This window comes from Haliotis cracherodii, unplaced genomic scaffold (assembly GCF_022045235.1).
Source record: "Haliotis cracherodii isolate W230 unplaced genomic scaffold, xgHalCrac1.p SCAF_6, whole genome shotgun sequence".
In the NCBI taxonomy this organism is placed as follows: Eukaryota; Metazoa; Mollusca; class Gastropoda; order Lepetellida; family Haliotidae; genus Haliotis; species Haliotis cracherodii.
This window is the reverse complement of record NW_027266319.1, coordinates 35,026,969-35,043,786: the sequence shown is the minus strand read 5'-3', so window position 1 is coordinate 35,043,786 and position 16,818 is coordinate 35,026,969. Positions and strand designations below refer to the sequence as shown.

At 44.9% G+C, this 16,818-nt stretch overlaps 2 protein-coding genes across 2 annotated transcripts in view; both read right to left on the bottom strand.

Annotated features, from left to right (window-relative positions):
* Nucleotides 1–16,818, bottom strand: part of LOC139444727 (protein draper-like) — a 32,089-nt gene that overhangs the window by 2,979 nt on the left and 12,292 nt on the right. Inside the window, exons 10-17 of the mRNA XM_071225658.1 lie at nucleotides 16,247–16,381; nucleotides 9,463–9,597; nucleotides 8,736–8,867; nucleotides 4,394–4,528; nucleotides 3,320–3,454; nucleotides 2,244–2,384; nucleotides 973–1,113; nucleotides 295–432 (exon numbers count right to left, since the gene is read on the bottom strand). Coding sequence (XP_071081759.1) covers nucleotides 295–432; nucleotides 973–1,113; nucleotides 2,244–2,384; nucleotides 3,320–3,454; nucleotides 4,394–4,528; nucleotides 8,736–8,867; nucleotides 9,463–9,597; nucleotides 16,247–16,381 — 1,092 coding nt within the window. The remainder of the gene's footprint in view (nucleotides 1–294; nucleotides 433–972; nucleotides 1,114–2,243; nucleotides 2,385–3,319; nucleotides 3,455–4,393; nucleotides 4,529–8,735; nucleotides 8,868–9,462; nucleotides 9,598–16,246; nucleotides 16,382–16,818) is intronic.
* LOC139445260 (golgin subfamily A member 6-like protein 24) lies at nucleotides 6,460–8,532 on the bottom strand. The gene is made up of 3 exons (XM_071226401.1): nucleotides 8,512–8,532; nucleotides 7,042–8,397; nucleotides 6,460–6,906 (listed from the first exon to the last, which is right to left on the bottom strand). Exons 1-3 carry the CDS (start codon nucleotides 8,530–8,532, stop codon nucleotides 6,460–6,462), a joined length of 1,824 nt encoding a protein of 607 aa, XP_071082502.1.

Genomic DNA, 16,818 nt, shown 5'->3' with positions numbered 1-16,818 from the left:
GGACTCCAAAGCTCCATAAAACAATCCGTAAAATAGAGATATATTGCTGGGTCCAGCAAATGTACCACCAAATCCCTCTCTGAAAGATTAACAATAATCCTTAACAAAATCAAGGAAGGGCTTTTCATGTATTCACAGAAAGTATTTGAGACGAAGTGAAGACTGTGAAGACATGCCGTCCGGTGTTTTCCGAGAGGTTTCACGTTATGTCCCTGGGGCATATATGTGTTGACAATAATAGTGATTTATGTGACGATTAAAACATCCATAATGTATTTGTTATCAGTTGGTTACCTGTCATGCATAAGTCCCCCGTCCACCCGGGAGCGCAGTCGCTGTTGTTACAACGCCCGGTTACAATGTCGCAATGCAGATCCAGACAGTGGCCACATGAATGTCTACAATGAATGCCGATTGTTCCCGACGGACAACCTGCAACAACGCAGGAAATCAAGCAAAGTGTCCCCCTCTCTGCTGCTGAATATTCCATAAGCGTCTTGTCTGTCACTCTTGTCTTGTCCCCCCCCCCCCCCCCCCCCCCCTCCCCCCCAAAGTCTGTTATTGTGTCGGCGACCTTCTCTATATATGTTCATCAACATTTTCCTTTCATAAGTTAATATTAAACCTTATCAACATGTTAACATGTGTCATGAACATGCCACAAATTATTTGTATCATTGTAATATTTGTATCCCAATTGCGTGCATCGATGCTCATGATAATAATCACTAGATTGTCTGGTCCAGACTCGATTTTTTACAGACCGCCGTCATATAGCTGGAATATTGCTGTGTGCGGCGTTAAACAACAAACCAACCAATCAACAATAATAGTAAAAATAAAATAAATTAGTTAAATTAAAACAATGCATTTTGAATCAGTCCGCTTGAGATCCAAGAGATAAGTCAAAGCGAAATTGCTGCTCGAACCCCCTGTATCCTCCCCCACCCTCATGGAGCTTGACCCACCCACCTCCGTGACACCGTGGTGGCTTGTAGCCCTTCACGCACTGGCCGCCAGGACACAAACCAGACGTCTTGTTACAGGGTGCGTTGTGGAGACACATCCCACATGGGAACTCGCAGTTACTGCCGTAAAAGCCGTTTGGACATTCTGAAAAGAAAGTTAATGTGATATTTCCTCATGAGTAAACTTGACACACTTGAACCTTGCTAGATAACTCGTCTATATCCGGAATCAAATGATACGCTCTCACTGACTGGTAGAACATGCACATTGTACTCTACCACATGAGCTTATCCATAAATCAGAAAAAGAGAGTCAAATTGCGAAAACCAGAAAGCCTTTCAACACTGACCATACGGGAACTGGGGTGAATAGTACGTGAAACACACATACCCACACTCTACCTGGAACGGCTAAGAGTCCAGAACACACCATGAGCGCACGAGTGCAGAGAATATCGCACCAGGAACACAATAAAAGCTTTAGTTTTTATCCCTGGAGGAGAAGGGAACCGACCATACAACCCCGGTATTACATTGAGCCTTGTACCCCGGGTGAACGGGACGGCAACCGACTATGCAACCCCGGAATTACCTGTTGTGCACATTGTTCCTTGCACCCCGAATGAACGGGACGGCAACCGACTATGCATCCCCGGTATTACCTGTTGTGCACATTGTTCCTTGCACCCCGAATGAACGGGACGGCAACCGACTATGCATCCCCGGTATTACCTGTTGTGCACATTGTTCCTTGCACCCCGAATGAACGGGACGGCAACCGACTATGCAACCCCGGAATTACCTGTTGTGCACATTGTTCCTTGCACCCCGAATGAACGGGACGGCAACCGACTATGCATCCCCGGTATTACCTGTTGTGCACATTGTTCCTTGCACCCCGAATGAACGGGACGGCAACCGACTATGCATCCCCGGTATTACCTGTTGTGCACATTGTTCCTTGCACCCCGAATGAACGGGACGGCAACCGACTATGCAACCCCGGTATTACCTGTTGTACACATTGTTCCTTGCACCCCGAATGAACGGGACGGCAACCGACTATGCATCCCCGGTATTACCTGTTGTGCACATTGTGCCTTGCACCCGTGGTGAAGGGGACGGGAACCGACCATACAACCCCGGTATCACCTGTTGTGCACAGTGTGTCCTTGTACCCTTCGGCCCACGGGCATTTCCCTCGCACGCGGTTCTACATTTTTAACCGAAACCTCGGAGGCGTGTTTTATTCTATATATACAACCCCGGTATTACCTGTAGCGCACAGTGTGCCCTTGTACCCCGGCGCACAGCGGGAGGCGGGGCAGGAACCGTCTACATTGCTGCACCTGAAGTTGTTGGCACAGTTTCCACACTCCGATGTACAGTTGTCTCCGTAATAGCCTACGGAACACTCTGAAACATGATGCTGATAATCAGATGTGAAATATAACGATACGGGTCCCGATGAGTTGCACCTGCTACTCAGTATACCACAGATAACTGCAAGCTTGTGCGATATAATATGGCTCACCTTTAGGAATTGAAAATCCTTATTTTCCCCGTTGATGCTTCATTACTGTGTTTGTTTGTTTGTTTGTTTGTTTGTTTGTTGTTTAACGCCGCACTCAGCAATATTCCGGCTATATGACAGCGGTCTGTAAATAATAGAGTCTGCACCAGACAATCCAGTGATTGACATCATGAACATCGATCCACAAAACTGAGATACGATGACATGCATCAACCAAGTCAGCTAGCCTGATCACCCCATCCCGTTAGTCGCCTCTTACAACAAGCAGTCACCTGTTACAGCAAGTATGGGTTGCTGAAAACCTATTCTACTCCAGATCTTCACAGGTCGATTCATTACTGTGATAAACATCAAAGTGAAAAACGAGATAAGCGAATTGTCCATTCTGTGAAAACTATATAGAAACTTGTGATGTAGCGGAACATATTGCGGTCGACTCTGCAGCTTATGTAGTGACATTTGAACAGTTTATTAAGATCGTTTCTTATTTTATTTTTTTTCGTTTTAATATCGACCGACCGTTTGATATTGCGGGGGGGAGGGCTTGGATTTTATTGTAAAAAGTATATTGCCCCAGGAAATGCTTGAAAAGATTATTATGCTTCAGATTGTTGAAAAAAAGAAACTGACTGCCACAACAAATACATTCTTCCAACATGCTTTTGTTTTCTAAACTATGTAGTCTCATAGTTAAATAAAGAATATCTGGGTTTGCAGCTCCAGTCTCGATAAAACATCCCAGGCCGCCCACCCCGAGAGTATCACATTGTCGGTCCCTCAAAACGAATTGACATGTTTATTCAACAAATATCGTTACCTTGGCTACAGGTATTCGATGTCCACCCTGGGTCACAGTTTCCTGGGCACAAACCGGATGTCATGTTACATGCCACATCACCCAAGCAATGGCCGCAGGGGAAGCACGTTTGCCCGTAGTAACCTAGCCTGCAAGCTGAAATGGTGAATATGAAGTGAATCCTTCGGCCGTTCTTCGCAATATACCACTGAAACGTCACGCCGGGGAACACCAAGTAGGCTGACACACTGATCCCAAGTTGGGAAACGAACGTGGTATAAACAAGGCCATTCATTAAGCGCACGAATGTCCTGTCACGTCAACTGTGCCGTCACATTGACCTTTAACATGCACGGAATGCACAAACTGATATTTTTCAGCATGAAGTGAAAAAGTAAACATTGTTGTTTTTATCTTGGCTTTTCATAAATCCTTGAGATGGTAAAGTAAACTGGTCCGGTGAAATGCGGTGTACTTTGACGATAATAACAACATTGCTTATTCGGATTCAAAGGAAGTACAGTAAAATACGTTCATGACGAACACGCTTTTAACAAACAGTCAGATATAACGAACTGTTTCTTTTTCCCGGCTATTTGCTGTATATATGCTTATAACGAACGATGGTTATAACGAACTAAAATTAGTGGTCCTTTTGAGTTCGGGGCGGTCGTAGCCAAGTGGTTGAAGCGTTCGCTCGCCACGCCGAAGACCCGGGTTCGATTCCCGACATGGGTATAATGTGTGAGGCCCATTCCTGGAGTCCCCCGCCGTGAAATTGCTGGAATATTGCTAAAAGCGGCCTAAAACCGTAATCACTCACCCTTTTGAGTTCGTTATAACCGTAGTTTACTGTACTTTGCATTTGTCAATGAAAGAACCCTTTTAGAATAAAGGGTTAAGGATATAATTGCATTTTAGAAAACCGTGATAAGCTCAGTATAATGAAAATCGCTGATTTTGAAATAAAATAAAGTCTATTTTCCACAAAATCAATAACTGTTGGTTATTATTATTGTTGTTGTTGTTGTTGTTGTTGTTGTTGTTGTTGTTGTTATTATTATTATTATTATTACAGTGAGTGTTCCGACTCACCTAGACACATTCTTCCCGCCCATCCGCCCTGGCAGCCACGTGTACAGTTGCCCGTCACGCGGTCACAGTTCTCTCCATACCGGCAGTGACCACACACCTTCTGACACGCGGGACCATACCGACCAACAATGCAGTCTGGTAAGACAAGTACGTGACTCGAAGGTAAAAAGATCATTAATAAATAATCATAATTGGAAATTAACAGTTACCAAGTTAGTAGCGAGGAAACAATGACATGGGTGACAGGACAATGGTGCGCCTCAGTCATCAAAGTGAGTGAGTGAGTGAGTTGGGTTTAACGCCGCTTTTAACAGTATTCCAGTTATATCAAGGCGTGTCAGCTTAATGTGGGACGAAAGCCCGAAGTGATGCACGTCTTAGACGTTTACCACTTCGGTGAAACCCACGAGCACGGGTATGGTGCTGACAAACCTAGAAACTTTAATCGGAGCGAACCGGGATTCGAACCGACAATCATTGGTTTCTGGCGTGCCCAAGGGACGCAACTCTGCACAGCGAATTGCGGCGCGTTAGACGACTGGGCCTCCCGTGCCCCCCAGTTATCAAAGAAAATGTGAACGAGAACAATGCAAAACCAAAGGAGTCGTCATATACGCAGAACAATGGAGATGCAAATTTCCGGATTCCATTCTGGTGAGGTCACCAGACGTCGTGTCAACACTGACATAGCTTTCCCTTGTCAACATACCAGCATGGTTTAGATTAAAATGTTTGATATAAATTCATACACAGCCACCTGCTTCCCAAGTGATTGATTTCTTTAATGTTTTGATGGTCAGTTGTTATGAACTTTTGTGTCACCACTGGCTATTATCTGCTGGAAAGCGAAACTAGTGGGGTTTTTTTTATTTATAGCTGTGGCTTCCACGATATTTCCCCTGCTTTTTAAACATGTTGTTCACCAGTAATTGGTTGCACGTGTTGACCCCATTTTTTTCCCTCATAGATGAAATACTAGTATACTTTTCCACGGAGTGACATTCCGGATTACGTCATATCGTCTATTGATATAATTGTCGCAGGTTGAGGGGGGGATGAACACCCAAAATGTTTAATGAGAAAAAAACCGAATTTTCATGTTTAAAATGTCCTTTATATGAAATCTCATGAGAAACCGTCATAAGTTGTAATATTAATGTACTGTATCCAAGTGAAATTTACCATGAAACACATGATTCTTATAGTATATCCAAAGGGTGTACATATTTTTCAATTATGAGGTATGTCGTATATAAAAACATCTAAGGACAAGCCGCCATGAATGTCCATGCTCACCAGTACTATGTTTAAATCGAAGAGGCATTCTCCACTTAACACATATTCTGTGATTTCTAGCCTAGAGGAGGCAAAACTATATTTACAGTCCTCAGTTTAAATGTGAAAACCACACATACCGTAAACTATGTAAAACGTCTCCCCACTATATCACCTATAGAAACGAGGATCTTACATCTCTCGACCCAGTTTAAGGATAATACCTCAGTCGCGACTCAGCCTTAGGAATGAAACAATTGTGAACACATGTGCACGTGACCTCGTCGGGCAGCTAAAAGATCTTACATACATAACACTATTATGTCCATGTTAAAGTGTTCAACATTGAAACTAGAATTTATTTTAACAGGAAACAAGTTTTACTGAGATAATCGTTGTTTTTTAAAAATTTCGAAAAATGCTTTTAAGGTGGTATTTCATTAAGACGTAATTCATGTGTCATTACGATAGCTGAGGTTGTTGCTTTTTAATGAGGACGGAAAAGTCAACACATTTTCAGCCAAGACCGAACAAAGACAAGTGAAGTTGTCAAACCGAGCACAACCTACATTTAGGGTAAAGTCTATTAAACAATCTGTCGTTCAGAGGACCAAGGGTGAGATGAACAGACGTAATAAGACAGGGCGAAATCACGTGTTAGGCGTCATGGAGAAGAAGGTAGCATGTTCTGCTGGTGGAAACTATTTTCAAGGATATACACCATGCTCAGACACAAGATAATTGTTCATCTACCAGCACAGATAAGGCCACCAGAAACCATGAAACTACCACTATCCTAAATAGCCTCTCCGCCCCCTCCTCCTCCTTCTCATGCCTCTTTGCCTCCTCCTCATCATGCCCCTTAAGCTTCGCCTGCTCCTCCTCCTTCTCATGCCTCTTCGCCTCCTCCTCCTTCTCATGCCTCTTCGCCTCCTCCTTCTCATGCCCCTTGGCCTGCACCTCCTCCTCTTCTCATGCCTCTTCGCCTCCTCCTTCTCATGCCCCTTCGGCTCCTCATCCTCCTCCTTCTCATGCTTCTTCGCCTCCTCCTCCTTCTCATGCCTATTCGCCTCCTCCTCACCATGCCCCTTCGGCTCCTCATCCTCCTCCTTCTCATGCCTCTTCGCCTCCTCATCCTCCTCCTTCTCATGCTTCTTCGCCTCCTCCCCCTTCTCATGCCTATTCGCCTCCTCCTCCTTCTCATGCCTCTTCGCCTCCTCCTTCTCATGCCCCTTGGCCTGCACCTCCTCCTCTTCTCATGCCTCTTCGCCTCCTCCTTCTCATGCCCCTTCGGCTCCTCATCCTCCTCCTTCTCATGCTTCTTCGCCTCCTCCCCCTTCTCATGCCTATTCGCCTCCTCCTCCTTCTCATGCCTCCTTCTCATGCCTCTTCGCCTCCTCCTCATCCTGCCCCTTCGGCTCCTCATCCTCCTCCTTCTCATCATGCCTCTTCGCCTCCTCCTCACCATGCCCCTTCGCCTCCTCCTTATTATGCCCCTTCGGCTCCTCATCCTCCTCCTTCTCATGCCTCTTCGCCTCCTCCTTCTTCTCATGCCTCTTCGCCTCCTCCTCATCATGCCTCTTCGCCTCCTCCTCATCATGCCTCTTCGGCTCCTCATCCTCCTCCTTCTCATGCCTCTTCGCCTCATCCTCCTTCTCATGCCTCTTCGCCTCCTCCTCATCATGCCTCTTCGCCTCCTCCTCATCATGCCCCTTCGGCTCCTCATCCTCCTCCTTCTCATGCTTCTTCGCCTCCTCCTCCTTCTCATGCCCCTTCGCCTCCTCCTCATCATGCCTCTTCGCCTCCTCCTCATCATGCCTCTTCGGCTCCTCATCCTCCTCCTTCTCATGCCTCTTCGCCTCATCCTCCTTCTCATGCCTCTTCGCCTCCTCCTCATCATGCCTCTTCGCCTCCTCCTCATCATGCCTCTTCGCCTCCTCCTCATCATGCCCCTTCGGCTCCTCATCCTCCTTCTTCTCATGCCTCTTCGCCTCCTCCTCCTCATCATGCCTCTTCGCCTCCTCCTCATCATGCCCCTTCGGCTCCTCATCCTCCTCCTTCTCATGCTTCTTCGCCTCCTCCTTCTCATGCCTCTTCGCCTCCTCTTCACCATGCCCCTTCGGCTCCTCATCCTCCTTCTTCTCATGCCTCTTCGCCTCCTCCTCCTTCTCATGCCTCTTCGCCTCCTCCTTCTCATGCCTCTTCGCCTGCTCCTCATCATGCCCCTTCGGCTCCTCATCCTCCTTCTTCTCATGCCTCTTCGCCTCCTCCTCACCATGCCCCTTCGGCTCCTCATCCTCCTTCTTCTCATGCCTCTTCGCCTCCTTCATCTCATGCCTCTTCGCCTCCTTCATCTCATGCCTCTTCGCCTCCTCCTCATCATGCCCCTTCGGCTCCTCATCCTCCTCCTTCACATGCCTCTTCGCCTCCTCCTCATCATGCCCCTTCGGCTCCTCATCCTCCTTCTTCTCATGCCTCTTCGCCTCCTTCATCTCATGCCTCTTCGCCTCCTCCTCATCATGCCCCTTCGGCTCCTCATCCTCCTTCTTCTCATGCCTCTTCGCCTCCTTCATCTCATGCCTCTTCGCCTCCTCCTCACCATGCCCCTTCGACTCCCCATCCTCCTTCTTCTCATGCCTCTTCGCCTCCTCCTTCTTCTCATGCCTTTTCGCCTCCTCCTCATCATGCCCCTTCGCCTCCTCATCCTCCTTCTTCTCATGCCCCTTCGCCTAACGCCACCTCTCCACATTCAATGTGCAAAGAACAGAAACATTGCTGGACAGACTTTGAATTTCTTTATATTCCAGTAGAAACAAAATCTTGTGAAAGAATATGGGGCCCACCTCCAGCCCAGTGCCAATCATATACCGTAAATTTACAAAAGCAAGAATGTGCTTCCAAATATAAAATTCTGATAAATAACATAACAGAAAAGATAATAATTTTTGCCTTTGAATATATAGAGTTCAGTTTGCGCCAACATCGTAACACCTGTACTTCCGGTGCCTAGGGTGCATCAAACATTTCACATTTAAATCTGTAATATCCTGAATAAAATCATCATCACCTGTACAAGTTTGACCGCCAAAGTCTGTCTGACATCCCCGCGGGCACCTGCCGGTATCCTTCTCACAATCAGTACTGGCACAGCGACCACATGTCATGTTGCATCCCTCACCATACAGCCCCGCCCTGCAGTCTGTGGACACAGCATGGATAAAGCAAACCTTGTTTAGAAGGGAAAATGAACATTATGCCGACATTGGGAGCGTGAGTGAAGTAAATACGTGTTGTTACAGTTATATAAAGGCGGATAAGTAGCTAGGACAAGGTCAAATAAACTAGTGGGAATGGATGGTTTATGCACGATGGTACACTGACAGTCGTATCGCAGCTTAGAGTCACCTACCAATACCCAGTGGCCACTGTATCCGTCAATAATCGACCCGTGAAGATCCGGGATAGAATAGGTCTTCAGCAACCCATGCTTGCCGTAAAAGGTGACTATGCTTGTCGTAAAAGGCGACTAACGGGTTCGGGTGGTCAGGCTCGCTGACTTGGTTGATGCTTGTCATCGATCCCAATTGCGTGGATCGATGATCATGATATCAATCACTGGATTGTCTGGTCCGGACTCGATTATTTACAGACCGCCGTCATATAGCTGGAATATTGCTGAGTGCGGCGTAAAACAACAAACCAAACCAAACCGTCCATAATCCTTGTGATGATTGCATAGCTTGTCTGTATGACTTGGATTCCCTTAAACAATGTATAACATGCATTCGGCTTACTTTGACAGAGCTCTCCTGTAAATCCCGGCTCACATCCAGCAGCGCACCGCCCAGTCTTGATGTCGCAGGCCACATTGTTGCGACACGCACCGCAATCAAATGCACAGTTGGCGCCATATGTGTTATTGACACATGCTGCAATGGACAAGGACAGGGTAAAACTTCACTCTGGTCAGTTCCAACTAAGACCATGAGCTCAGGATTGACGTACCAAAGTCATGAGTACTGGATTCACTTGCCAAGACCATGAGTACATAAGTTACAAAACAAGACCAGTAGTACAGGATTGACATATCAAGACCAGTAGTGCAGGATTGATGTACGAAGACCAGTAGTACAGGATTTACGTATCAAGACCATTAGTACATGACTGACAAGCAAAGACCAGTAGTTCAGGATTGACGTACCAAGACCAGTAGTACAGGATTGACGTACCAAGACCAGTAGTACAGGATTGATGTACCAAGACCAGTAGTACAGGATTGACGTACCAATACCAGTAGTACAGGATTGACAAACCAAGACCAGTAGTACAGGATTGACAAACCAAGACCAGTGGTACAGGATTGACGTACCAAGACCAGTAGTACAGGATTGACGTACCACGACTAGTAGTAAAGGATTGACGTATCAAGACCAGTAGTACATGATTGACGTACCTAGACCAGTAATACAGGATTGACGTATCAAGACCAGTAGTACAGGAATGACGTACCAAGACCAGTAGTACAGGATTGATGTACCAAGACCAGTAGTACAGGATTGACGTACCTAGACCAGTAATACAGGATTGACAAACCAAGACCAGTAGTACAGGATTGACATACTAAGACCAATATTACAGGATTGACGTATCAAGACCAGTAGTACAGGATTGACGTTTCAAGACCAGTAGTAAAGGATTGACGTACCAAGACCAGTAGTACAGAATTGATGTACCAAGACCAGTAGTGCAGGATTGACGTACCAAGACCAGTAGTACAGGATTGACGTACCAAGACCAGTAGTTCAGGATTGACGTACCAAGACCAATAGTACAGGATTGACGTACCAAGACCAATAGTACAGGATTGACAAACCAAGACCAGTAGTACAGGATTGACATACTAAGACCAATATTACAGGATTGACGTATCAAGACCAGTAGTACAGGATTGACGTACCAAGACCAGTAATACAGGATTGACGTACCAAGACCAGTAGTACAGGATTGACGTACCAAGACCAGTAGTTCAGGATTGACGTACCAAGACCAATAGTACAGGATTGACGTACCAAGACCAATAGTACAGGATTGACAAACCAAGACCAGTAGTACAGGATTGACATACTAAGACCAATATTACAGGATTGACGTATCAAGACCAGTAGTACAGGATTGACGTTTCAAGACCAGTAGTAAAGGATTGACGTACCAAGACCAGTAGTACAGAATTGATGTACCAAGACCAGTAGTACAGGATTGACGTACCAAGACCAATAGTACAGGATTGACGTACCATACCAGTAGTGCAGGATTGACGTATCAAGACCAGTAGTACAGGATTGACGTAGAAAGACCAGTAGTACAGGATTGACGTATCAAGACCAGTAGTACAGGATTGACGTACCAAGACCAGTAATACAGGATTGACGTACCAAGACCAGTAGTTCAGGATTGACGTACCATACCAATAGTACAGGATTGACGTACCAAGACCAATAGTACAGGATTGACGTACCATACCAGTAGTGCAGGATTGACGTATCAAGACCAGTAGTACAGGATTGACGTACCAAGACCAGTAGTACAGGATTGACGTATCAAGACCAGTAGTACAGGATTGACGTACCAAGACCAGTAATACAGGATTGACGTACCAAGACCAGTAGTTCAGGATTGACGTACCATACCAATAGTACAGGATTGACGTACCAAGACCAGTAGTTCAGGATTGACGTACCATACCAGTAGTACAGGATTGACGTACCAAGACCAGTAGTACAGAATTGATGTACCAAGACCAGTAGTTCAAGACAAGACAAGGACGTGAGGACAGGTTTGATATACCTAGGCCATGAGAACAAAATTGACATACAAGGACGTGAGGACAGGTTTGTTATACCTAGGCCATGAGAACAGGATTGACATACAAGGACGTGAGCAGGATTGACATACAAAGACATGAGGACAGGTTTGATATACCAAGGCCATGAGAACAGGATTGACATACAAAGACGTGAGGACAGGTTTGATATACCTAGGCCATGAGAACAGGATTGACATACAAAGACGTTAGGACAGGTTTGATATACCTAGGCCATGAGAACAGGATTGACATACAAGGACGTGAGCAGGATTGACATACAAAGACATGCGAACATGTTTGATATACCTAGGCCATGAGAACAGGATTGACATACAAAGACTTGAGGACAGGTTTGATATACCTAGGCCATGAGAACAGGATTGACATACAAAGACGTGAGGACAGGTTTTATATACCTAGGCCATGAGAACAGGATTGACATACAAGGACGTGAGCAGGATTGACGTACAAAGACATGAGGGCAGGTTTGATATACATGTACCAAGGCCAAGGGTCATGAGAACAGGATTGACATACAAAGACGTGAGGACAGGTTTGATATGGCTAGGCCATGAGAACAGGATTGACATACAAAGACGTGAGAAGGATTGATGTACAAAGACATGAGGGCAGGTTTGATATACCAAGGCCATGAGAACAGGATTGACATACAAAGACGCGAGGACAGGTTTGATATACCTAGGCCATGAGAACAGGATTGACATACAAAGACGTGAGGACAGGTTTGATATACCTAGGCCATGAGAACAGGATTGGCATACAAATACTTTAGCAGGATTGACATACAAAGACACGAGGACAGGTTTGATATACCTAAGCCATGAGAACAGAATTGACATACAAGGACATGATGGCAGGTTTGATATGGCTAGGCCATGCGAACAGGATTGACATACAAAGACATGATGGCAGGTTTGATATACCAAGGCCATGAGAACAGGATTGACATACAAAGACGTGAGGACAGGTTTGTTATGGCTAGGCCATGAGAACAGGATTGACATACAAGGACGTGAGGACAGGTTTGTTATGGCTAGGTCATTAGAACAGGATTGACATACAAGGACGTGAGGACAGGTTTGTTATGGCTAGGCCATGAGAACAGGATTGACATACAAGGACGTGAGCAGGATTGACGTACAAAGACATGAGGGCAGGTTTGATATACCAAGGCCATGATATCAGGATTGACATACAAAGACGTGAGGACAGGTTTGATATACCTAGGCCATGAGAACAGGATTGGCATACAAATACTTTAGCAGGATTGACATACAAAGACACGAGGACAGGTTTGATATACCTAGGCCATGAGAACAAAATTGACATACAAGGACATGATGGCAGGTTTGATATGGCTAGGCCATGCGAACAGGATTGACATACAAAGACATGATGGCAGGTTTGATATACCAAGGCCATGAGAACAGGATTGACATACAAAGACGTGAGGACAGGTTTGTTATGGCTAGGCCATGAGAACAGGATTGACATACAAGGACGTGAGGACAGGTTTGTTATGGCTAGGTCATTAGAACAGGATTGACATACAAGGACGTGAGGACAGGTTTGTTATGGCTAGGCCATGAGAACAGGATTGACATACAAGGACGTGAGCAGGATTGACGTACAAAGACATGAGGGCAGGTTTGATATACCAAGGCCATGAGATCAGGATTGACATACAAAGACGTGAGGACAGGTTTGATATACCTAGGCCATGAGAACAGGATTGACATACAAGGACGTGAGCAGGACTGACGTACAAAGACATGAGGACAGGTTTGATATACCTAGGCCATGAGAACAGGATTGGCATACAAATACTTGAGCAGGATTGATATACCTAGGCCATGAGAACAGGATTGACATACAAATACTTGAGCAGGATTAATATACCTAGGCCATGAGAACAGGATTGACATACAAAGACATGATGGCAGGTTTGATATACCTAGGCCATGAGAACAGGATTGACATACAAAGACGTTAGGACAGGTTTGATATACCTAGGCCATGAGAACAGGATTGACATACAAGGACGTGAGCAGGACTGACGTACAAAGACATGAGGGCAGGTTTGATATACCAAGGCCATGAGAACAGGATTGACATACAAAGACGTGAGGACAGGTTTGATATACCTAGGCCATGAGAACAGGATTGACGTACACAGGCATGAGGACAGGTTTGATATACCTAGGCCATGAGAACAGGATTGACATGCAAGGACGTGAGCAGGATTGACATACAAAGACATGAGGACAGGTTTGATATACCAAGACACTGTATGTGGGGCCCCTGGGGTCAATTGTAGTAATTACAGAAACATGACAACGCATTTATTATATTAAGAACTACCGAAAGATTGACAACAACAACAACAACAGAATATATATCCTTGAATTATTATGAGTTCCCGACAAGACATAAGTACAATATTTTAATGTCATCCACCAACCCATTTACTGTTAAGAAACTAGCCATGTATATTCTAAAAGCTATGAATCTAAGGCAAAGTCTGTTGAGATCTCCAACTCCCATCACCACACTGTAACCATAGTATCATGGGCCTATGGCCTACAGTACATCTGAATAAAGTGTATGTAGTTGACAACAATGATAACATCAACAGTCACTGCCAAAAATATAACAATGAGCAAAACAACAACAACAAGAACTAGGGTACAGGGGTGACAAAGGTCTCTGTGCAGGGATTCGTCTCTTATGCGTGCCAGTCACCAATGAACGTGGGTTCGAATCCCGGGATCCTGCTGCGCGCTGTCAACTTACTATTTGTTGATACGGAGCCCAGTTTGTCCTATCTTTAGGGGCGCTGCAGCTACATGTTGTAATTCCGGGTCTATGTTTCTTAGATAAAGGGAACGCTGCATGTGTTCTTGTGTTAGAAGAATGTGAGATAACAGATGTGGGCGCTAACATGTGTGTGAATAAAACCAATACATGTACATTTTGATCAACTATCAGGAAGGATGTTTTGAATTGTTTTAAAGGAAGTATGGCTGGGAAATATACCAATATATTACCACTATCGTCTAGAATGTCATTGATTAATTACCAGCCAGGTTCTTATAGCTATTATCGAATACGGGTTCACATCTTTCAGAGCTACCTCGGGTATTTCACGGCTGGGAACACCAAGAAAGGGCATGACTAATTTCACCCATGAACCTCATTCTTCATCATGACGGCCAACCTACGTGGACTGTAGGTGTTCACACATTGGGACCACTATGTGTTAAACTATCAGTTGGTATTGCCTTTAATTACTTCCCGGAAATAACACGCGAAGGTTACCTAACCGAGCCTCTATATCCCCGCCATACCGCCAGCATAAAGGGTACTAAAATATCCATATTCAAACCCAAATAGTTTAAAACCGAACCGCAAACTAACGATCAGAGTAAACCCACGGGTGTGGTCATGTCCAGGTAATGGACAAACTCGATATCAAACTCACCACCAGAGGGCGCTATACCTTGAACAACAGAATACACAAGGGTATTCTCACATGGTCTTACCTTGTACAGACACGCCCATCGTTACCATGAATACAAGACATGACTGAATGAGTGTGTATGTCGAATATGTCATGCCGTCTCTGTCTGTGTCTCGATTCCCGGAGGATCATGGGAGTACGGTAGTTTGTATGCAGCCGTCCCCCGGTATAACACGGTCAGATAACAAGGCTGGGCATGTAGGTCATTGAGATAACAAGCCCGTCAGCAGGATATGACGTCGTCATTCCTCAGTCCATATTAGTGTTTATTTAATTACCTGTAGTATTGTATAGAACTGTGACGTTTTCGATAAACCTAGAAACCCTTTTGTGCATAGTACTGGTTCAATCACAATATAGATTTTAAACTTGTCAGATAATGTTGTTGCTAAGCACGAAAGTTATCCTTCCGTTTTAGTGGTTGAACAGTCATGGTAAGTATCAGACATGGTTAAACTTTGTTCACTTTTCCGATGTTGTCAACACCTACATTTTCTAACCTGTCGAGTCGCTATGCATGTCTCATTATCAGCATCATCAACAACTAACGTCCTCGAAGATCCGGATTCGAATTGATCTAACGGGATCGGGCGGTAAGGCTCGCTGACTTGGTTGATGCATGTCATCGTATCCCAATCGCGTATTACGATGCTCGTGATGACAATAACTGAATTGTCTGTCCCAGACTCAATTATTTACGGCTATCATACAGCTGGAATACTGGAGAGTGCGGCGTTAAGAAACAAACAAACAAACAATGAACGATATGCAAAGGAGACTTGTTGTCGATGCTATGGTAAGGGAGACAACTATGGCTGGTGAGTTTGAAAAACATTAGGCGGAACAAGACAGTTCAAGACCAGCACCACTACCAATTCTACTACTACTACTACTACTACTACTACTACTACTACTACTTTTACTACTACTACTACTACTACTACTACTACTACGAGATAGTTGGGAGATGCTGCATAGCAATACTGTTATTGCTTGCAAATTTTCACAACCACCAAAACAAGCTGAGGGTTCTATTGAGAAAGATGAATGTTAATTTACTGATCTTTATAAGTCATAATTTACACAAATATGTTTATTAACAGTCAGAAGGAACACGTATGATACCTTCCCTAAGTGTCAAGCCACAAGGAGAGTGTCTGCCATGTCAACTCACTTTCGTTACACAATTCCCCGCTGTATCCAGCACGACATCCCCTCAGGCACGTCCCGGTGATGTCACAGTCGTCGTTCTCACAAGCAAGACAGGGCTCACACCGTTCACCCCGGGGGTAGGTACCCTTCCGACAATCTGTACAGACAACATCCTTCAGTTACCCGCCTTGCCGGTCTAAGTACATTAACTAGCTATGGATAATGTGAGTGAATTTAATACCATTTTAAAATTTTTTTCAGTATTATCACGGCTCTCAGTTTGATGTGGGAGGAAAGGTTTACTACTCTCGTGAATCCCTGGAGCACATTAATGGCACAGAGACATTTGGAAACATTACCAGGACGAATCTAGGATTCGAACCCATGATCATAGGTTTCTGACATAGCTAAGGGCCAACCGCGCCCTCAACCAAGGATTTCATAACAAGGGGGCCATCTCAACAGTTGCGTTACATACAAATGTATTTGTTGAGGTTTTTTCGGGAGGGTGTATCTTTACGTATCTTTACTTTACGTACTGTACGTATCTTTACTTTACGGTGTTAAACAAACAAACAAACTTTACGGTATTCA